This window comes from Labrus bergylta, chromosome 19, assembly GCF_963930695.1.
Source record: "Labrus bergylta chromosome 19, fLabBer1.1, whole genome shotgun sequence".
Taxonomy (NCBI): domain Eukaryota; kingdom Metazoa; phylum Chordata; class Actinopteri; order Labriformes; family Labridae; genus Labrus; species Labrus bergylta.
This window is the reverse complement of record NC_089213.1, coordinates 1,640,097-1,664,773: the sequence shown is the minus strand read 5'-3', so window position 1 is coordinate 1,664,773 and position 24,677 is coordinate 1,640,097. Positions and strand designations below refer to the sequence as shown.

At 41.0% G+C, this 24,677-nt stretch overlaps 1 protein-coding gene and 1 pseudogene across 5 annotated transcripts in view; both read left to right on the top strand.

Annotated features, from left to right (window-relative positions):
• The window catches only part of LOC109978039 (major histocompatibility complex class I-related gene protein-like), a 172,058-nt gene that overhangs the window by 36,504 nt on the left and 110,877 nt on the right, over window positions 1–24,677 (top strand). For 2 of the 5 annotated variants that reach the window (XM_065948059.1, XM_020627623.3), the window contains exon 1: window positions 22,742–22,894. The exons of the other annotated variants lie outside the window; for them this stretch is intronic. In XM_065948059.1, coding sequence (XP_065804131.1) covers window positions 22,810–22,894 — 85 coding nt within the window. In that variant the 5' untranslated portion in view covers window positions 22,742–22,809. Of the gene's footprint in view, window positions 1–22,741; window positions 22,895–24,677 lie in introns of those variants that run through there. 5 annotated transcript variants of the gene reach the window in all.
• Window positions 1,187–17,884, top strand: LOC136177080 (collagen alpha-1(V) chain-like; annotated as a pseudogene).

Here is a 24,677-nt window from a genome sequence, read left to right as displayed (position 1 = left end):
AATGTTTCTCTGTGAAGCTGTCTGTAAATATAGATTTAGTGTTTCAATAAAGTCCTTAAACATTCAAAGTGTGTGTCTTCTTGTGATTTCCCATAAAGTGTCTGAATAAATGAGGAGCAGATTTCCAGATATGAAGACCTGTGTGTGTTTTCCATAAATGATAATAAAAGATATTGTTAAAAAATCTTTTCACATAAAAAAGAAAATGGTACTGCAGATTTTCTTTCAGTCTTTTTCTGTTGTTAAAAACTTGTTTTCCCTGCCAAACATTAAAAACATGTTGGTCTCTGATATGAAGCTCTGGTGTAAGTTCAGTCAGGAAGACTTTATATTTGCCTTCACGATCGGGTCTTTCTCTCATTCTTCCCTTTTTGCACGCTCGCTCACGTTTCCCCTGTTATTCTCCAGCTGTCATTGGATAATCAGCTGTCTCGTCAGCGGTACTCATCTAACCAATGGCATGGCGTTCCTCCTTCATTGTCAGCCTATCATCGTTCTGCTCTCTTTTAAATGTGATTCTTTCTCTGCCTTTAGTTCCTTCATGTTGATGTTTCGTGCGCCCCTCCACCTCCCCATCACCGCCCGTTTTCACAGAATCATCATCCATCAACTCTTCACCCATCCGGTCTCATCATGTCCTCAGCTTCAGCACCACCAGGGTCTGGACTCCATCAGGGGATTTATTCTGTCAACACTCAGAATTGTTATTCTTCAAACATCAATCACCCCCATAGAGTCCAAGCTCCAAAGTGTTTCTGTCAAGTCACATATCCATCTTATCCATTATAATAAATCATTTCTTTCTTAATTCACTCGTCTCTCCTGATTTAAATTCGACTACCTATCTGGAGGAGCCATGTTTGTGAAGTGCAGAACACAAATAGTTCCAGCAGGTGTCGCCTTGTGGTTAAGGCTTAGCCGCTATATTCAAGTCAAATAAGTTGTTAATGACGCTTGAAGAGCTTCACCACGACGGAAATCAAGTGGATCATTGCTCGTCGTTTCCAGCTGACAGGACGCTGGAAATCGGAAACTACAAGCCGGGTGTAAACACCGGAGCCAGCCGGCCGCAGCATCCATCTTTCGGCGAGAGGACGCCGGCTACAACACCATTGCCTGCTGAGGTTCAGGGCCGATAAGCAGATCGCTTCTCTCGGTTCGAGTGACTGTGCCTGTGGGAGGATTTCAGGAGCTGATCTTCATGCAGAGGAGTTTGCATCGGGATCATCCAGGCGCCCAACGTGAGGTAGGCTACGTGTAGCGCTACTAATGAATGGCCATTCATATTTTGTGTGCACAGCGATCGCTACAAACCTGTAAAGGTTCCAATGCATTGGTGGTCGAAGCCACAGGACGATTGACTTTGTTTGCGTGTTGCGAGCTGACTGTGAACAATGGATACGCGCGTTAATGACGTTGACAGCCCCGCTGAGGCTATTGCGCAATCAGTGGAAACGAACACTTCAGGTGTTGATAAACAAAAACATGCTGTAAAGTTAACTCCTAAGGCCTTTGCTGAAAGGTTGGAAATGTTGCAAAGTGAAAGAAAAGCTAAGCTAAACAAGGCTAGAAAATTAAGAGCAAATGTGCAAAAAGATGATAACAAATCAGAGGTGCAACGTGTTTATAATGAGCTTGTCAATTTGTGTGATGAAGTAAAAGGTATTCATGGGTCTGTGTTGTGTGTGTTACCTGCTGATGAAAAGGAAAGGCATGAAACCTGATTTAAAGCAAAAATGATGTTTAATGATGAATGTATTGCTCACATCAAAAGGTGGGTGGTATAAAAAAGTTTGCTGTGAGGGACTAAACACGGGAGTGAAGCTGTGACGCGCTGTCGTTATAAATGACTTCCAGATCCAAGATGCTTTAGTCATTTATTCTTCCAAAAACAAAACAAGATACTACAAACGCAGTTATCGGGTCATCAAATCAACTTGTGATCGCAGTGCAGTGTAGTGTGGCGGTCAACAGAAACTGTCTCTTCCCACGCTCACCCCCTCTCTCCATCCAAGCCAAAAACCAGGTGAACAGGTGAGTGCGGCTCATATAATCACTGCCATCACCACGAGATTTCCGGTGAACACACCCACCACCAGGAACAAGCAGACCGTAAACAATAAACAAATCAGTAAACAACCCATGACACCAAATACACAATCAACTTACATTTATGGCTCCTACAGGTGGTATCTTCTGAACAAAATGCATGCAAAGGTGATCATGAACTGGATACTGGTGATGATGATGATGTCAATCCCGAGGACAGTGTTTCAAATGTTTCTTGCAAATACTCAAGCAGAAAAAGCTCATCCAGTGGAAAGTCAAGCACAGCTTCCTCTGCAAGAATTAAAGCCGAGGCTGATCGAGCTGCACTGTTGGCTCATGTAGAAGCTTTAAAGGAAATGCACGCTCTGCAGCAGGGGTGGCCAACCAGTCAGAGACTAAGAGCCACATGTTTTACTGTCTTACTGCAAAGAGCCACATCATACACACAGGCACACATAAACATCGCCCTGTCCCTTCACCTCTCTTCTGCTCTCTGCCTCACTCTCCTCCTCCACGTTCTTCTCTATTTCTCTCTCAAACACACAGATTTAAAATAAAAAAAAGAACAATAGCCTTGACACTCACACACACACCTTCACACACACTCACACAGAGACACACACACACACACTCACACCCTCACACACACACAGACACACACACTCACACAGAGACACACACACACACACACACACACACACACACACACAGAGACACACACACACACTCACACAGAGACACACACACACACACACACACATACACACACACACACAGAGACACACACACACACACACACACACACACACACACACACAGAGACACCCTCACACACACACACACACACACACCCTCACACAGAGACACACACACACACACACACACACACACACACACCCTCACACAGAGACACACACACACCCTCACACACACACACACACACACACCCTCACACACACACACACACACACACCCTCACACACACACACACACACACACACTCACTCACACAGAGACACACACACACACACACACACCCTCACACACACACACACACACACACACACACACACACACACACACACACACACCCTCACACACACACACACACACACACACACACACTCACACAGAGACACACACACACCCTCACACACACACACACACACACACACACACACCCTCACACAGAGACACACACACCCTCACACACACACACACACACACACACACACACACACACACACACACACACCCTCACACAGAGACACACACACACCCTCACACACACACACACACACACAGAGACACACACACACACACCCTCACACAGAGACACCCTCACACACACACACACACCCTCACACACACACACACACTCACATACCTCTGCTCAGCCACATTTACTGTAAATGTCACACACCAACATGATATTGACAAAAATGGACTTAAAACTAACTAAGACCACAGGCCGGTCACTGTCAACAAGGAACATTGTGTGCACTGTCTCACACACACAAACTCTCAGTTCAACCAAGTCCACAAACAAAAATGTAAAAATGTACAATAGTGTCAATAACAAAATGTGTGAAAAGTTTTACTCTGCATGTTGCTTCTTAGTGGGACTTCTAGCATTCCTTGCCTTCAGTGAGAAGGCTACAGAAGAAAATGGGCTCTCAAGGGAGGACATCAAATTCATGGAGAGTGGAAAAGTCAGCAGCTCTGGAGGACGGTCACTACAGCCTGAAGTTTCCCTTTAAGAAAGACAGCCTGTCCCTGCCCAACAACTTTCCGGTGGTGAAGCAAAGGTTACTTGGTCTGAAAAGGAAGCTTTTGAACAACAAACAGTACCATGAAGAATATAAAACATGCCTCAATGAGTTGATGAGTAAAGGCTATGCAGAGCCAGCTACACATCATTTGGATTGTAGCAGTGGCAAGGTGTGGTATATTCCCCACCACGGTGTATATCACCCAAAGAAGAGGACTCTGCGAGTGATGTTCGACTGTGGTGCAACGTTCAAAGCGACATCTTTGAACCATCAACTCTTGCAAGGTCCCAATCTCACTAGCACCTTGCTAGGGGTCCTCATAAGATTCAGGCAAGAACCAGTTGCAGTCATGGGTGACATACAGGCGATGTTTCGTGACAGTAATCAAGACAATGATGGAATGAGAAATAAATATTCCTAAACGAAGAAGACATGTCTGTCTTATTTCGAATTCTTACGCTCAGGATCGAAGCCGTCAAGCGCCTCAATTAATAGGCTAGATTAGTCCGTCTATGTAGATCCTCAGTGGCTTTAAGTTTTAGGCTTAGCCGCTATACTATCCAAAAATATCACTCCAGAGGCAGAGCACAACATCGACAGCTGTTCTTCAGAGATCTAATCAGCATCAAAACTTTCCTAAATATCTTCATCATCATTATCAAACAAAACCATCATCATCAATAATATCATTAAGGTGGTAGGTGGTCATAAAGAGCTGGGTCTTTAGCTTTTTCTTAAAGGTGCAGAGGGACTCTGCAGATCAAATGGAGTTTAGTTCCTTTCACCAGTAGGGGGCGACAGAGGAGAAGAGTCTAGTCAGAGACTTAGGACCCTGTTGTGAAGGTTGGATCCAAGGGGCAACCTCCGGTCTCGAAAAATGAAGCCTATGCGGAAGTACAAAAAACTGCAGTTCCTCGAGGTTCCTCTTGAGGCTGACTGCAGAAGCGCCGGAAGTGCCATAAGCCCACAGCCAAAAAAGCCCGTTTTTACCACAGGAATCAACATGTTTACAACCTGGTTCAAAAAACGAGATATATCTGAGAAGTTGACGGCCCCTTCTCCTCACACTGTGGGGGGGGTGAATTTTTTTATAACTCATCGGATTTTATTCTATTAAGGAAAACGGCTATGCCCATATTAAGGTTGTGTCAGATTTGATTGACAGAGTTACTGTATGTTCTGTACTAAAGCACAGAGAGTTGGGACCTGTTACTGATTTAAATAATTCAGGTTATATTTGTTTCATGTAAAGATGAAGTACTATCCACAATAAACTGCTTAGTTTATCCTCACAAATCATCTGAGATCATTTGATGTGGAATATCATTGTGTGAGTGAGAGAGCTGGAAACAGCATGATTACAATAATGTTTATCTTCTTAACTTTGAATAGATGTTGATTACCTGAATACTGTACCTTTGTTGTCTGGGTAGTACACTGTTGAATTTATAAATGTGCTCTTACACACAGATGAATACAGAAAAATAGATGAGAACAAACCAAATGATTTAATGAATAACTGATATTTTCTCTCTTTCTTTGCCATCCTGAAGACCCCTCACTAAAAGTCCAGTTCTCCTGGATCTATGTCACATGCTCGAGCTTCTTCAGAATGACATTTCAACAGTCAAAGTTCTGCTGAGAGAAGATGGCCAGCAGATAAGACAGCAGTACATGAAGGAGCTCCACAAGCTTCAGGAGGAGGAGGAGGGTTTGCACCTTGGAAGACTGTATTCATGCTGTTCAAATAAAACTAGATCTCCTCCAAACAACTCGCAATCAAACTATTTTCTTCCCATTTTAAAACCCTTTGTCCAGTTTAGATGGGAGAAGTTGATATTATGTGATATTGATCTGGGAAGACTACATTTCTAAATCATTTTTAACTGTGTTTTTATTCACAAGTTATTGATCTTATTTACTCTCCATGTATCTTGATTTAAGAATGGGGCTGTGTTTAAGGTCATCATTTTGCAATGACTCTGTTCCATCCCACTTTAAGAAATGAACTGCATTAGTATTTATCAAAAGAATAAGAAGTTGTGTAAAAGTAGACTTCCTTCCCTAAGCTATTGAGTTGAGCATTAATGCACATTTTAGTCTTGTCATTTCAAATCTGAAATGTATAAAGGAGTGCATTTATATAGAAATATTTATTTAATCTGAAAAACAACATTAAAAAAGTCTGTTTTCACAGCAGAGATGAACATGTTTACAGCTTGGTACAAAACAAACAAATAGGTGTGATTAGCTCATGTCTCGATGGACACACACTGTACGGGGGGGTGAATGTTTTGATGACTCATCAGTTTTGATTTGATGAAGGATAAGAGTTATTCACAATAAGGTGTGTAGCTGACCAGCTTGACAGGTGGGTGCGGTGTAACGGTTTGTCAGGAGGTTTAAAACCTGTCTCAGCTCTCAGTCTGTGGGTGACATCACTCAGGCCATCCGGGGGAGACCTCCCTCACAGCGAGCTGTTGAAGAGAAGCAACTGAAGTCCACCCCAGAAGAACCAACAAATACAGATGTTGTTGAGGCTCAGGTTTCTTCCTCTGTCTCTGCAGCTCTCTGGGCACCTCGACGGACCAGTCACCAATAATCCACACTGTGTCTATAGGAGAAATACAAAGGTGTTCAATTAATGCCTCAGACAAAATGTACAGTTAACTACATGTGACAGCTCAGGCTGTTTTTTTTGTTATGAGCCACATCTGCAGGAATAATATTGAACAAGGTAGCTGCAGCTCATCATAATAGATACCAGTCTTAAACACTATTTTTTCTAATACTTAGTTTTTGGTGTGAAGCTGACACTGTCCACAGACTCCATGACTTCACAGGTTCTATAGAAAACAAATGTCTTATAATAAATACTAAATAATTATTTTTCAGTTGTCATGTTCACCTCATCGCTGTTGACATCAGTAAATATAAAACACAGACATTCCTCTTTTTGTCAGAACAGTAACATGAACTGTATGCTTTGTAATATTGATTTCTTCTGGATGTCTCATATTTATTTACAGTTTATGGATAAAACTTTGTTAATGTATTTCTCTGCTAACACTGACAAAGTCTAACTGCTCTGACAAATAACTAATAACCATAGTTGTATATTTAACAAAGTGTAGTTTTAAGACTTTAATTAAATATTTGGGTTGAATATAATTCGTTTTAACTGTGTTGTAGAAAAGTTAAAGAGGGAGTGTAGACCTGGATCAGAGAGTTAAAGTAAGGAGGAGCTGGGGGGCGCTAGTGAGCACTGCGTGGATTAGTCGCTTTCTGTGGAGCTCTGTCACATCGCTAAAAAGTTGCTTATAATACACACTTTCATCTAGATTTCTCAAAAATGAACAGCTCTGGAAGAAGTGTCACCAAGGGGAAACCCTTAAATCCAAAATCTGCCTCCAAGAAGGATGGTGAGGATGGACCTGGAAGGGTCTGCAACTGACCATGAGACCCGCATAACAGACCTCGAGAAACGGTGAGAGGAGTTGATGGAGAACAACACTGCCATGAAGCGCAAGCTGACCGACCATGAGAGCAGATCCAGACGCTCCAATATTCAAATCACCGGCTTACCTGAAAAGGTGGAGAAAGGCAACCCGACGCAGGTCATCGCGGAGTTTCTTCCAAAACTTCTCGGGGCAAATCATTTCCCCAGCAGTCTGAAAGTGGACCGGGCACACCGTATTGGCACACAGTCGTCACCTTCACGTCCACGCACCATGATCGCCAAAATTCACCACTTTCCAGAGAAGGAAGAAATTGTGAAGCTTGCCCGCCTGCAATCTCCTTTGTCTTTTCATGGAGTCCGGATCAGTGTGTTTCCCGACTTCTCACCCGAGATTTCTGAACAACGCCGAGCGAGGCAGGAATTAAACACGGTCTGATCTTCACTTTCAACGGCGAGCAGAAACTATTTCAGAAGCCTGCAGATGCCGAGGCTTTCATCGACAGGTTTATTACACCTGCTGCCACCCCGTGATCTGTTGGAGCCTCCGTTTCAGCTCGATGCTGCTCTCAGACCAACATCTGCCTCTGGGTTTATCTGCTTCCACAAGACAGTAAAACAGTTCCGAGTTTTGTTCTCTGCCTATTTTAATGAGTGTTTCAGACATGTGAGGGCTGACGGAGCAGGTCAGAAACTCCACCAGTCATGTACACCATGTTATTATTGGCTGACTGTCTCTTAAGACTCTTTCCTACAGGGTTTAGTTGTCTCTCAGTGTTTATGAGGGGATCCAAGTGCCTCTTCGTTTGGGGAAGTGGATGGGGGGAGGAGGGTTCACTGTATGTATACAATACTATATATTGTGTTTTGTTTTGTTCGCTCTTTCTACACTGCGTCATCAGAACCGTTATGTTGACTATATAACAACACTGTCTCAATATAAACAATGCTTTCATGGTTATCAGTAGTTCATCCGTTTCGCCACAAGGTGGCAGTTTGACCTCATTGACCTGGAATGTCAGAGGCCTTGGAACTAACATAAAGAGAGGCAAGGTTTTTTCCCATTTCAAATCTTTATCCGGAGACATTATGTTTATCCAAGAAAGTCATATCAAACACACGGAGCAATGGAGGTTAAAATGCAGGTGGATATCACAGATATATCAGTCAACCTTTTCTTCTAAAGCTAGAGGTGTAGCCATATTAATCCGTCGAAATATCCCATTTGAGCACATTTCAACCATTTCAGATCCAAATGGCAGCTACCTTAAGAGTCACTGGTCACATTCTGTCTCGGCAGCCTGCAGGTAACGTTATTGAACATATATGCACCCAATTTTGAAAAATCTGCCGTTTCGCATTGCCACGGACAAAATCTAGTTCTTAGGAGTTGATATCCCTAAAGGCCCTAAATTAATTTATAAACTGAATTATTTGAACATGATAGAGAGACTCAAAGCCAACTGTAGGTATCCACTGAATGAAGCCGTAGCTTGACGCTCCCAGAACTCCTCTCTTCAGTCATTTTCATCCAAAAAATCCACGGGACCAAATGATCAAAGTTTAAATGTTTACTTAAACATAAATAAACAAAAAACAGATACAGGTTAGTCCAAAACTATACAAAAAGAGAGATGAGGAGAGAGAGGTCAAAAGACTGTGTGGCTCCACTCTCTACTAGTCTGAACTAAGCCCCTCCCCCTCCCAGATCCAATGAACAAAAAGTATTACATGCATCCATAAATGTAACATGATGAGCAATAAGGCTCCTACACCAACATTGAGTCCTGGAGACTGCTACCGCTGTCTATGTTAGGTCGAGTAAATGCAATCAAAATGATGGCACTCCCTACGTTTCTTTACCTCTTTCAAAATGTACCTATATTCGTGCCCAAAGCCTTTTTCAAGCGACTAGATTCCTTGATGTTGCCTTTCGTATGGGGTTTCAAAGCACATCGTATCTCTAAAAAGCATATCACTAAGTCAAAGTCTGCAGGTGGCCTTGGTCTCCCTGACTTTCGGTACTATGATTGGGCTGCAAACTCTAGAGCACTGATGTACTGGAAAGATGCTTATCCAGGTAAAGTCACCCCCTCAACCCCTTCATGGCTGGCAATTGAACAGGATCTTTTGAAAACCTCCCTCCCCGCTCTTCTATTTTCACAAACCAGATCCCCTGCAACTATTACAGGCAATAACTTTAGAATCACAAACTCTTTGAGAATTTGGTATCAAATACGGAAATCATTTAAATGACCTGAAACTTCTGCTTATACACCTGTTTGCTGCAACCATGCCTTCCCTTCCTCAATCACAGATAATACTTTCAGACTCTGGTGGAATAAAGGCATCATCACCATTGCAGACCTTTATGTTAATAACACTTTTGCCACCTTTCTACAGTTAAAAGAAAAATATACACTGCCAGATTCGCATTTCTTCCATTTTCTCCAGATTAGAGACTACATCCGCACAAATATTTCACACTTTCAGTCAATGCCAACCCCAAGCGAACTTTATAATCTTATAAACCAGAGTCCTGACTCGAAACGATTAATCTCCAGATTTGTAGATCTTTTCACAGCACATAACCCTGTTTCCACACAGCACCTAAAAAGATCTTTGTGTATCAGTTGGTCACGAGACCTGGGAAACCTACTTTAAAAACATTTATAGTTGTTCTATAAACTCCAGACACCAACTTATTCAATTTAAAATACTTCATAGGCTTCATTATTCCTGCACCAAATTGCACTCCTTTTATCCGTCTGTTTCTCCAACCTGTCCAAAGTGTAAATCAGCTGAGGGCACTCTGGGTCACCTATTCTGGTCTTGCCCTAAACTAAATAAGTTCTGGTCAGATATTTTTAATTGCTTCTCTGAAATGTACAACTTTGACATTACACCAGATCCTTTTACAGCCATTTTTGGCGGAATTCAACATTCATTAAACTTGTCTCATCTACAACAAAAGACATTACACTACGGCATGGTTGTTGTGAAGAGGAATATTCTGTCTCTCTGGAAGAGTGGAGATATACCCTTTTTTAGGACCTGGCTACAAGAAATGACTAACCTGTTACATATGGAGAGGGTCCCATATAGTGTCTCTCTCAGCTCTACAACCTTTGATAAAATGGGGAACCATTCTTGTCTTACTTATCAAAGACAACCTAAAGTTTTATTCTGCTTGTATACGTTTGTGCAAACAGTTGTCCACACTACTTATATGTCTAGAAACCATGTACTTATACTGTCCTAGGCCAATGAGACACACCGTGATCTCTTAACAGTTGGCGCTGATTCTTTTAAAAAAAATGTTGACTTACTGTATTGTAAGATATCCTATAAGAGCATGTCTTTGTTGTTGTTTTGCTTTATTTTTGCACTGCCCTATGTTTCTTATTTTTCTAATTCCTCTTTGTCTTTTTGTTGCTGTGCTGTTTGTTTATAAAACTGAAAATGTATAAATAACATTTTTATTTTTTTAAAAGTAAGGAGGAACTGTTTTTGTCTCGTGTGTAAAAGAACCTTTAGCAGCTTAAACTTAAAGCCACTGAGGATCTACATAGACGGGCTAGTTTAGTTTATTAATTGAGGCACTTGCCGGCTTTGCTCCTGAGCGTAAGATTGTGAAATAAGACAGTCCAATATCTTCTTCTTCTATGGAATATTTATTTGTCCTTCCATCGTTGTCTTAATTAATGTCATATGTGTGATGTTCAAACAATAATCCAGACATTTCAATTCAGATTCACTCTGTCACCTCATAGTGTACAGCGGTCAAAAAAGTGTATTTACTCCCCGTCTAGCAACACCTGACACCTCAGTGAAAGTTCCTACCTTCATAGATTATCATCTTAACCACAAGGCGACACCTGCTGGAACTATTTGTGTTCTGCACTTCATAAACATGGCTCCTCCAGAACCTTTACAACCTCATGAACAGAATTGACAAAGAGGAGATGACACTCACTTCAGCCTGTATCTAATTATAGGTGTTCAATAAGTGCGGTGAACAAATCTTAAATGAATGGACCATTTCTTAACATTATACTCTGTTGTACACGTTGTTGATTAGAAGAACATGTGTGGCAGCAGCGCTACAGTAATAAAACATTTCCACATAATAATCCTGAACATGTCTAGAAGATCTCAGGCAGACTGCTCCTGAAAACATGTTTTATAATCTGCATTTGTTGAAGCTGTGTTACATGTTTCACCTGCCAGGGTCCTGCTGGAACGAGAGGACCAGAGGGACGTCAGGGAGAGAAGGGAACCAAGGTGAGTTTAGAGCTTTATAGTGTATTCTCACTCCCTGTGGTTCTATATGAAAAATGTAAATTGGTGATAGTTCGCTTTAATGATCCTGTTATAAATCTCTACTTTGATCTCGTTTTGTGAAATGATATTGAAGTTTAATTTATTATGTTGTTATGTTGCTGTGCTGCTTTATTAATACTGTGACAGTACTTTCAAAAACATGTTTTATTATAATTCTCATCATCATTGTTTACAGGGAGAAACAGGTGCTGTTGGACCCCCAGGAAAAACTGGACCTGTTGGTCCCCAGGGTGTACCAGGAAAACCAGGAACAGAGGGTCTCCGAGGACTTCCAGGATCAGTGGTCAGTAAAGATTGTGATAGTGACTGCATGGTGTGTTGGCTGGCCATGTCCTCCTAACTGTGTTTCTAAATATGTTTCAGGGTGAGCAAGGATCTCCTGGACCTTCTGGACAGAAAGGACCACCTGGACCTCTCGTAAGATAACAATGCCTTTTATTTCCTTTTCTATTTGCACTCTGCACTCTCACAGTGCGTTCAGTAAAGAGAAGTTGATCAAACAGATGTCCGTTCTCCAGCTGCTGTTTCTTTCAAACCTCTAACTTTGTCTCTTATCTCTCCTTTTGTCTCACCAACAACCTCACCGCTGTTTCCTCCTCTCCTCTTCTTTCTCTCCTTCTCCTCTTGCAGGGACCTCCTGGTTTGCCTGGCCTGCGTGGAGAACCCGGTTCCAAGGGAGAGAAAGGACACCCAGGTCTTATCGGTCTCATTGGCCCCCCAGGAGAGCAGGGAGAGAAGGGAGACAGAGGTATGCCTGGCCCTCATGGAACCTCCGGACCAAAAGGAGAGTCTGTAAGTCGCACTTCTTTTAAAACCTTCAGAAAAGCAGCTCAACAAAATGATAAACCTCTTTTACATCGCCTGTTAAAGATGGGAATGTTATCTCCTATTTACCCTTCACAAAGAAACCACAGAGCCACAGTTTTGGTAAAGTAGTTCTACTGGTGTGCTGGAGATAGAGACAGAGGTGTGTGTGTGTGTGTGTGTGTGTGTGTGTGTGTGTGTGTGTGTGTGTGTGTGTGTGTGTATGAATGTTAAAGCTGTTTGTTTACATGTTGTCCCTCCTGCTGCATCACCGTAATGCAACGTAAAACTCCACACTGGGACACCAATATTACGCTGTTGCAGGTGAAATGTAAAAGCACAGAGGCTAAGTGACAGTGGAGTTTCTTACAGCATTGCAGTGGAAACTGTTGAATTTCATGATAATAAACATGTTTGTAAACTATTGTCATGTTGAACATGTCTCCGGTTTTGTTTCAGGGAATGGCTGGAGGAACTGGACCCCTCGGCCCTGCTGGTCCTGCTGGTCTGCCAGTGAGTAGTCCTGTTTGTCTTGTGAACATGCTATCTCTCTTTGTTCTTCCACTTCACTTAGTTCCCCAGATTTAATAAAGTACCAATGCAATGCAGCAAAACACTACGCATGTCATGGTCACCAAACTAAAGGCTCACCTCGTTTACAGGGTCCTCAAGGTGTTAAAGGAGCCAAGGGTTCTTCTGTGAGTATTCTTCAACAGTGTTTGTACCTCACAAACAGAATGAGACTGTTCCTGACTCCTACATCAAATCTGATCTGATTCTGTATTTGCTCTTAAATCTTTCCCCTCTCTGCTGCGTTTAGGGAGGATCTGGTCCTAAGGGAGAAAAGGGAGTACAAGGACCTCCTGGACCTCCTGTAAGTACTCATGCACTCTTTGTGAAAAGAAAGACAATTACATTCTAATCTGCTCAGTATGGATGTAACGATTCACTCAACTCAAGATATGATCAAATCATCATATTGGGTTCAGGATAGGATTTCATCCCGACTTTCTAAATATTATAAGCAGCAGCTGCTATCTACAGCGACCATCAGAGGTAACTAATCCCATTCACACACACCGACGACCAAGCAGTGGGAGCAATTTGGGATTAAGTGTCTTGCCCAAGGACACTTCTGACATGTGGATGCAGGATGTAGTGATTGAACCCCTGAGCTTCTGGTTGAGAGACGACGACTCTACCACTGAGCCACAGCCCCACAAATCCAACATTTAAAAAAAAGAAAATCTCCTGAAATAGCAGATTTGCAGCCTGTTTTTCTGTCTTTGATGCACAGAAAGCTTTTAAAAGACTCAGAATGTTTTTCACTTTGTGACACCTGATGTACATACTGAATAGTAGTATGTAGAGGCGGTTTTGAAAACAGACACATTATCCACATCTTCACTTGCTTAGTATTTTTGATTGTCTCCTGAGGTATCGTTACATCTCTACTGCTCAGTGATTTCACCTCGTTACAGTTTCTAAGTTGATTTATTGAGATGTAAACTTGCTTCCAAGGGCCCACCAGGTGAGGTCATCCAGCCCCTGCCCATCCAGAGGAGCCCCAAGTCCAAGCGCTCCATCGACGCCAGCCAGCGACTCAGACATGCCTGCATCCGACGCCACTGGCACTGAGTTCCTGATGGGCAGTGAAGGCATGGAGGAGATCTTTGGCTCTCTCAACTCACTGCGACAGGAGATTGAGACCATGCGATTCCCACTGGGTACCCAGGACAGCCCTGCTCGCACCTGCCAAGACCTGCACCTCAGCCAGCCAGACCTCAAAGACGGTAAGGGAGTCAACCCACAAGCCTGCTCAGCGTAATAATCCCTGCATCAGGTTTTGATAATGTTCTTTGTGTGGTGATCATCGTCAAGTCAACATGTCGATGAAGCTGATCAACATATATGAAAGAGAGAGAGTGGGGACTGACATGAGAGAAAGGAGCCACAGGTCGGAATCAAACCTCTGACCTCCTCGCCCAACCAGCGCCCCATTCCTAAGAGTTCTAACATTTACATTTCACTTTCTCTGCCCCCCCTGCAGGAGAGTACTGGATTGACCCCAACCAGGGCTGCTCCAGGGATGCCTTCAAGGTTTTCTGTAATTTCACTAATGGAGCAGAGACATGCCTGTATCCCAGCATCAATACGGTCAGTATATCACAAACACTTTAAAATCTCCTCATTATCCTTTAAAATAAAAGACATGTTAGTCTCTGAGTGCAACTTTAAAAACATTGAACTGATGTGGGAACATTCGATGTTGGTGAAGATTTGAAGACTCTGATTGCTCCCTTTCTAAAAACTCTTTGCATCCTCACATTGTGGTTTTTGTACATTAATAATCAAACTAAGAAAATCTCAGCATGAATAAAGTTCACAAACACTTGAACAAGGTTGATGTTAAATTTTATTTTACCCACAAAACCTGTTTGTTTTATTTGTTAAATAATAAAAACATCAACATCTTCAACTTAACATGTGATGTGGTTATTATGTTTTCAGGTAAAGATGAGCTCCTGGGACAAAGAGACTCCAGGATCCTGGTACAGTCAGTTCTCCACTGGCAGCAAGGTCCGTAACCTTCTGTGACCTTCTGTGACCTTTAAGATTATAGTTTCATTCTTACCTTAACTTCCTCTGATCCTCTTAATGACCTCCTCTTCCTCATCCTCTACCAGTTCTCCTATGTGGACTCTAATGGCGAGCCTGTGGGCGTGGTCCAGCTCGGCTTCCTGCGTCTCCTGAGCATCCAGGCCCGCCAGAACCTCACCTACCACTGCCATCGCTCGGTGGCCTGGGCCGACCGAAGCGCCAAGAACAGCTACAACAGAGCGCTGCACTTCCAGGGCGCCAACGAGGAGGATCTGAGCTACGAGACCAACCCTTACATCAAGGCCTTGGTGGACGGCTGCTCTGTGAGTTAACACACATAAACCAAACCTCCCTGCTACACCTAAAGGATACATCTGTGGAAACGACCTTCTAAATGTTTGACCTGTCTAATCATGGACATTTAAAAATCAAGCAGCCTAATCTAAAGTGCATCAGTGATGAGTTTCTATATTTCTCTAGTTCTGATGCAGTTACATAACGTGAACATAAAAACACTTTTACAAGAGTAGACCTCATTCTTCACAATCTTACCACCCTAAAGAAAATGCTTCCTGTTTCTGAAACGTGTCTCTCTCTCCGTCTCTGTCTGCAGTATCGTAAGGGCTTCGATAGGACAGTGCTGGAAATCAACACGCCACAAGTGGAGCATCTTCCTCTGCAGGATATTAAGGTGTCAGACTTTGGGGAGAGCAACCAGCAGTTTGGCTTTGAAGTGGGACCTGTCTGTTTCCAAGGCTAAAAACACACACATCCTGAGCGGAACAACACTACAAACACTCACACACATGCACTTAGAGACACATTGATATAAAAACACATACATGCCCAGTAATTTGTAAATTAACTTGTAAATGATATGAAAACACACACACATACACACACTGAGATACACAGATGCGGTTGTGGGACAAACAAGCGCTCACACTCAAGTACGTGCCTGGGAAACTCAACATCGTCCCAACCAATAATGGACGTCAAAAATAAGTCAAGAGGAGAGAAATAAAAACTCGCAGAGAGGAGATCATCGTTTGGGCGCACCACAGCAAGAAAGGAAGAAAGAAGCCAGGAGAGAGTGTTTCTGAAGAATGAAACAGTGTTGTTTTACCAGCAGCCAAAGAGGCCGGCCTGAGACAGAGAACAAGCCGGCGACATCTGAAGCCCCTTGTCTCCGATCCCCCTCTCACTCCTCTCTCCTCCCCACGGTCTCCCCCTTTTTTTATCCACTCATCCCACTTGCTCTACCTCCTGCTTCCTCCTTCTAAAAAAAAAAGGGTCACACTCGGACTTTATCTGCATTTCTTTAATCTCACGTTCACACTGCGGGCAACATGGTTGACAGTCACTCTTTTCAGACTGAAGAGCGGCGCAACATATGAGGCTGAATGCATCCGTACAGTTTGAAAAGTTAGTTTCGGTTCACAGCTTTGGTGTTAAATGTTTCAGTCAGTTGAGAATTGAATGTTTTGAATCAACTTTCTTCTCTAAGCCAGCACTCCCACTCATGAACCTAAAAGAAACCTGCAGGCGCCAAACTTTGGAAGTAAAATGACGGCCAGTGGTCAGTTCAAATCTTCTTTACGGGCTCAGTCATCTAGCTGTCTATTTCTGTGACATGTGTGTAAACACTCAGTGACTTGTCAATCGTGTTGCTCACATTGGAAACACTTTTTAACTCACAGCTCTTTTCTTATTGTATCAAAAGGAACCAAAGAAATAAAGCCACCAGTTTCCTCCCAGAATGAAGAGGGAACCAACCGAAGGATGCCATGCTTGTTAGATTGAAGTTTTTCTTTTGTTACAGCGGCTTCTCTTTATGATTATCTTTCAGTGTCATTAAAAACACTCTATAAATGTGATTCACAGCTCATACTAATGGTTGAAAAATCTTTCTGGTGTGATGCAGCAAGGATTGTAGAGTCCAGTGAGAAGCAGGAGTTATTCTTTGTTAGACCTGTTTCCTTTGAGAGCAGCAGAAACTCTCTTTGAATTGTTGGTTTGTTACGCAGGACAAAACTTGCTGCGTGCAGTGAGGCAAAATAAAGATGTGTGGAAACCTTGGTCAGGGAATTAAATAGCCATTGTTTTTGTAAGCTGTGCTACGCCTGATGCTGTTGTACTTACATGCTACTTGTGCCTTTTAAACGGCTGATTGGTCTTTAAATCAAGGATCAGGCTATGAGGGTCTCCATCCCACACCAGTCTAGCATTTACTGAGTCACTTTCTGGGTACTTTGATTTTTTTTAAATCCAAAACATGTTTTCTGATTATCAGAACCTCGTCAGGGTTTAAATATGTACCTGGGAGCCCTCTCCCATCTTTGTTCTCCTACAGCAGTGAATTAAATGCATGCAGAAACTGTGTGGCAAGGTGCTAATTATACCAAAGTATACAAGTTGTAGTATTCACTTTCCACCCCTCCTTCACTCTCTTTAGTCTCTTTTATAATTTCATGAAGCTTTTTTACTGGGGAAAATGTGCATTACATTCCATTTGTACAGAAATAGTGATATTCTATTGTATTTATTTAAAACAAACAGGGTGCTATGAGATAAAAAAAGACCACCAAATATTCACGTCAAATGTGGTATATTTCATTTGTATTTATTTCCTGTAGCTGACACTCAAGTGTTCAAGTGACTAGAGTGACTTACATGTTCAACTATCTTCCAGCTTGAGCTAAGGTGCTTCTGTTCACGCCCTGTCCAAACTCCTCCTGTAGAACCAAAGAATCTGTGGCCATATTTGATTGTAATATCCCTTTTTTTAGTGTTTTCATCAACTGTACTGTGCTGTTCAATTTTGCTTCCACTGTAATGATTAAATGGTGACTCTCCAGCTCTGTCGTTGCTACTGTTTCACTCGACGTCTATTGGTTTCAAACTCAGCTTCTTGCTTAACTGGGCTTTTAAATGCATCAAAGAAATTCAGTTCACTGAGTCAGTCCCTGCATTGATCAACATGTTTAAATATTAACACAATCCTCTGAGCTTTAAAATGAACATCTGTGATTTAAGTGGGTAGGAGGACATTTGTGAGAGGGAGGGGACGACCCTGTCTGCCGACATGAGTGGCCACAAGATGGCATACAAGGGCTTAGCTTTGTTTTGTTTTTTATTGTTTGACCTTTTTAAAAGTATAGCTCAGAAACTCGACGGGATGGCCAAAACCTTAAAATGAATAAATCTGACTTTGAGATCCTCCAGAAACAATGACCTAAACATATTTCCTTTGTTCTGAAGACAAACACAAAAAATATGGTGCTGAAAAGAGTAAAAAGTATTATTTTATAATGTGTGTAAGTAATTTTTTTAAATTCTTGTTTCTGTAATATATAATCTTTTTAAAAGAGCTGCTTGACTCTTGTTTTTCTTCCTAACATCTGTCATCGTACGTCTCTTTGACTACTTTTGGCCACAGGATGTTGCCATCTCTTATTCATTCAGGTAGATAATAGATGGATTTTAAGGTGTCGCCTTGTAACAAGACAAGCAGTTAAACCCCTGCTTCCTGTGTGGGGTGATATATGATATATGAAAAAGATGTGCTTTTTAGTTTTCTCACCAAGATTGATTTTTTTTCTTCTTCGCTGAGCTCTTTTTGTAATATTTATTCTGATCATTCGCGTGCATTATTTTGTATCTATCAATCGATCCTTTCTTCTTGTCTTTCATGATTCATTAATTAAACTAATCAGCAGTAGGAACCAAAGTTAGCTGCTGTTGTAGCTACTCCGGACGTTTAAGCAGGTGCACCAACAGTGTTACTGGCACTAATGCTAACTCTGGGTTGTTTGTCATCCATGTTTGCATTAACATTGTAATACAGATACAGATTCTTTACTATTTTTAACCAACAACACATTCTTGTAGTTTTGGGTTAGTTTGATGCAGGTTGGTCTTTTAAATCTGTTACTTTAATGTTTTACAGGAAACGTCCGTTTACATTTCCGGTTTGCTAACTTCGCTCAATGAATTCAGTCGAGAGGACAGAACACGACATTATGTGTTTTTTATTGAACCATTAAACCAATCAGGTTCTTTAACATTCAGAGAACACCTTTCAATTACTTTCATTAAGATTGTGATTTTATTCATTTCAGTGTAATTCTTCATCCTATCTGTCACGTATCGACTAAACAGCGCCCTCTTGTGCGCGTTGGAGTTAATCCCCCTTTAAGTTTCTCAGCAGTTTAATGCAGATACTCAAATGAGTTTAAAGATTCATCATCAACAGGTCATTGCACGATATCATACCAAAGATGCTGCATGATTTAAACCAGCTGGATGTGAATCATAAAGATATTAAACTAATGATGACATAACATCTTAAATGTTTTAAATGTGTTGCTTTCTTTCAAAGATAACATGCACATTAAACATCTTTTTAAGATGTATCTGTTTTATGAACAGAGGCTGTCACTTGAGGACAATAGTAATAAAAAAGTCTGGAAACACAAGGGTAGATTTTCACATATAACCTTTGTTTTTAATGAGTGATCGTCATTAAAATCCTCCAAAGAGCGCTCCTTTACAAACACTTCCATGTTGTTATTATTTTGAACTAAATATGAAGTTTGAAGTTCATGACCCTCAGAGATCCGTCCCCTGAGGCCTGAATAACCTTAAACCACAGCAGTAGTTCAAACTGTGCCAATTTTGCAATGACAGTGGGAAACCTTCCTAAGGGGGCCCCATCTGACAGCACTCACTCTTGTTGCCCCACAACGCTTATCATAAATGATTCCTGTGAAAACCACTAAAGGAAAATGAAGAGGAATCATGGGAGTGAAAACAGCTCGGGCCACAACAGACTCTACAATCGCCATTGTTTGTTTCTAAGTCCATGATCATAAGAAAGGTTGAACTGATGGAATAATGAACGTTATTCTGAAGTCTTTCTTAACTCTCAAAACAAAATGCTGTTAAAACCTTTAGATGCTTAGAAACTATTAAAATGCCATAAAGATGCATTATCACATGCTTTAATGTTATTGTTGTTATTTTCAGGTTTTGTGTCTTTGTTTGACGGGACAGTGGGCAGAGTAGAAAATCCAGAGAGAGAGAGAGAGAGAGAGAGAGATATTTTGGAATGACATGAGGGAAGAGAGCTGCAGGTTGGACTTGAACCTGGCCCACCCGCTTGGAGGACTATAAGCTCTGTACATGGGGCGTGACCTAACCGCTAAGCCATCTGCTGCCCGTCACTGTTATTGTTGAATTAAAACTGCAATCAAGCTTTTTAATGATGTAACACAAAGTAATAGATATTTACAGTAATCACAATACCAGAATTTTAAACGTGGGCCTAAATGATTGTGGAAAAAATCAAATGATATCGACAACAAAGTCCAAAGCACCACATATTTAGTAATTTCTTCTTCTGTAAAGCTTGCAGACAAACTCCTACAGACTCTTTAAATCGTTGAGAGTGTGTAGGAGTTCCTCCCTCATGCACCTTTCTTATATAAAAACACAGTGAAGAACTTTGATATCGTATCGATCATGACAACAAAAGGGAATGTTCCTTTCTGAATGTGGGGTGTAGAGAAGTGTTGAGGGGAGACAAATGTGACGACCTTAATTTAAAGTTGTTAATGGAGGAGGTTATTTAGCAGGGTGGCTGTGGTGGAGGGCTCCAGTGTGATATATTTTCATGGGGACCGGATATTACTGGAGACGCCCTGCAGAGATCAATAAGGCATCATGTTTTAACCCTTTAAGAGCCAGAGTTTTAATATCAAAACAACACCTTTGTCTGCCCCGTCCCCCTAAAATAAAACCCCAAGTGGTTCATGCTGTTTATCCTCATATACTCTTTATAATGTTTTGGGATGTTAAATTTGCCTTTAGGCTCTCAGGCCATGAGTTTACTCAACTTACAAACACAGGCTTGTTGAAGTTTTAATTCAGTTTCAGGAAATCCCATCCACCATATTCACTAGATGTGTTTTTCTCTTTTCTATTAAGATAAACAATTAAGGTCAAATTAGCACAGGACATCTGTGTTTTTTCCCTCTTACATCATTTCACTGATGTTCCTCTGATTATTTGTCTTATTATTTGAATGTGGTAAAGCAGGCGGAACAAGAGGAGCACATGAGGTCATAAAACTGTTTCCCTTCTCTTCCCTCCAAAATGTTCAACTCTTGTCAGAGCTCAGTCTCAGTCACATCAAAACGAAACTTATCACACTGGTCAGGTGATTTCCCAGAAACAGCTCAGAGGGGTTGTGCTGTGTTTGTCCACTGGAGGAGCTCTAAGACTGTACTCCACTCCTCAAACAACAACTGGAATAGTGTGGCTGTGTTTAAAAAAAAAAACAGGTTTACTTTGTTGATCTGCTTCCTGCTTTAGATAGGAGCAGCAGCTTGGCACAGAGACATGAGGAAGGAGTTGCATTCTGGCCCGGATCAGTGTGACTCAGCTCTTTTTAGCGTATCATATCTGCTTATCTACTTTCATTTCCTGCTTTTATGAAACAATTCTGAGCCCAGAGTTAAAACATAATTCATCCCCTTTGCTTTATAGTGACAACAAAACAAACGCTGAGTGCGAGGAATCAGATGTTGACGACATGTTTGCCCTGCAGTGACCTCCAACAGAGACCGTGTTTGTGTGTCTGCCATTTCAAATAAACAACAACAAGCGAAGACACAAAATGGCACCATGCTTTGATGCTGCTGTCTTGGCCAGAGCTCTCTTGAAATAAGAAATCTTGTATCTCAATGAGAATATTTTTCTGGTAAAATAAAAGTTAAATAGATTAAAAACAATATGCCTGTGTGAGGTTTGGACTGAGTTTACACAAAAAGCAGAGCAAAATGAAACACAGCATCAGGTGTTCAAACATCAACAAAGGTGTCACATTTCTCTTGTTCCAGCAGTTTTCAGCGTCCAAAGCTCCAAACTAGTTCAGGATCATTGAACCTGTCAGATAAAGCTGGATCTGTAAAGTGTGATCTGATGTTATTTCATTCAAACCATCTTTTGTGTGTCAGTGATTGTCCTGACAGTCGGCCTAATCTGTGCTAAGACCTGTGTGTAGACCTCTACTGAAGAGTTATACACAACACATGCAGAAAGTGATAAAAGAAGAAAATGATAAGTACTTCAAAAAGGTATAAGACGTCCTCCTTCATCTGATTTAATAACATTATTCAATGTTATGATTGTGCACACGTGTATTTAAATATCTGATAATCACAGAGCACATTGAGTTACTGCAGGACAGGAGAGCACCTCACCACATTTACTCACTATAACTTATATTAAACTATATTTATATCTGGATTAGGACTTTTTATTAAATCCCAGAGCAGCCATACAGAACAAAAGCACAACAAGACTCAACTACATCCCTACAAACTCCAGATTATCCCTGTATCTGACCTTTAAACTCTCACAAATGTATACACTTGTTCTTAAAACTTCACATTAACCAACAAAATATATAAAAATAATCTGATCATCTGAAGGTTTAACACTACTGTGATAAATAAATAAAGTCCTGCGTGTCTCCCAATGCTCTGTCATGGGCTCAAACAAGCGGAGTTAACTTTCACTTTCATTCACAACAGTAACATTAACAGTCTATGTTCAGAACCTGTCTGAGTCAATGTGACCTAGTTACTAGTGACGTCGATGCTCAGGCTGAATTTCTATTGGCTGAGACAGAGGTTGACGTCAGCGATCTTTTTTCTCTTCACCTCATTTCACCCTCAGAGCTCGAAACACGCAGATTCTCAAGAAGGTGAAAGTTGGATGAAGCTGAAGACTTCACAGGTCACAATGAAGACTCTGGTGTTTGTGTCTCTCGTGGGATTATTCCTCCACGACACGACGGCAGGTGAGTTCAGATTCATTGAAGACGATTTAATGGAAAGAGGGAAATGTCGCATGTCTTTATAAACTGTTGGTAGAAATGAAAGCTTCATTTGATGTTTGTTCTCAGGACTGAAGCAGCTTGTTGAAATGTGAAAAGTGAACATTTAATTTGACGTTAGTAAATCCTGTTTGTTCACGTCCTCACACCCTGATACTTACAAGAAAAGTGTTGTTGTGAGAAAGGCTATAAAAAGTGTCTGCTAGTTATCTTTTCCAAAAGACAAGCCGAGAAATGATGAAGGCCCGGTTCATATGAACAGGACCATGAATGTTAAAATAGCAGCATAACTACAGTGAACACAGCAGATAGACTCTGATTCAGAAAGAAAAAGGAACTAAATGCCTTCAAAGTGTTTCACCTCTAAAACCATTAACAGAGCATTTAAATGGACTCTTTAAGTCCTTCATGACACTTTAATGTTAGAAAAAGTGTTTTGTTATTAATGTAGTATAATTAATGTGGTATAAATACTTATTTCACTTGAATGAATTGTGATAATTAACATATAATCAGAGTGTCACAGTCATTAAAGTTCATTTTGTGAGGCTCAAACTCAAATATGTGCTCAAAGAATCAGAAACATAATCAACCTCCTGACCCTCAAAATGAAGTTAATCTCGGTTTATTGTTTTACCTCTGAATATTTGTATATGAAATATGAATAAGCTCAAAGCTATTCCACAGATGATCTTCATCTTTTACATGTTTGTTTGTTGTTTAGTTGAGATCACATAAACCCTGAAGCTCCAACATTTCATTGAAGTCAAACATCAGACTGTTTAGTGGATCTAGAAACACATATCTGCTGATGTGAGCTTATTGCACATATTTAGTTTTCTGTGCTTATGTTGGCCGATAAGTGACAGAAAACAGTGAAGCAGCTTGAACATCATTTAGAAACAGAGTCTGCATTACAGAGTTTGTCCACCAGAGGGCAGTCACGACTTTATTCTCAAACTGAAACGTCACAGCTCAGTTTGTGTTTCCCACACAAAAAGAAATAAATGGTTTTAATCTGTGAAAGTCAAAAAAACATCCACAGCAGCCTCAACAATTCAGCATTAATAAGACTACAAAGTTTGTAGACTTTATTCAAAGTGGTTACATTTATTCCTGCACAGATTTATCTAAAAGCTTTTTTGTTCTGAGCAGTGCATATTTTTCTAAAGAGCAGATTAAAAACAGAACAATGATCGACGTGCATTCAGAAAGCAGACAACATGCAGGATTCAGAAATGATCTGTCATTTAGTTGAAGTTTTTTAGTTGAGTTTTTTCTAATTGAGTTTTTCTGCGCTGGCTGATTGTGCAGCTCCACTCAGTCTACACAGCTTCTTAAACTGTGCTCCATATACTGTTCAATAGTTTTTCTTTGTTGCTGTCCTCCAACACTGTCCTTTCAAAACTCAAATAATAAAACCCGCCTACGTGAGGACTAGTCATGAGATGTCAAGAAGTCAATAAAAAATCCACTTAATGAAACATATCTGTCAATGAAAGTCAGGGGCATGACTGCATCACTTGAATATTTGACTTGTTGAATAAATAATTTCAGTATAAAAACATTTTCTAACACTTGAATCAGAAATATCAGAATAAGAGTTCCAGGAGAACTTTTTCTTTTCATCTCTAAATTAATTGGAGTATTTAATGACTGCAGAGAGATGATCAGGTTTGGTTGAATGTACTGGAAGTGTTTTTTGATTCTGTGTGCTGGATAATAACTTTTGTTCAATGATGCAAAA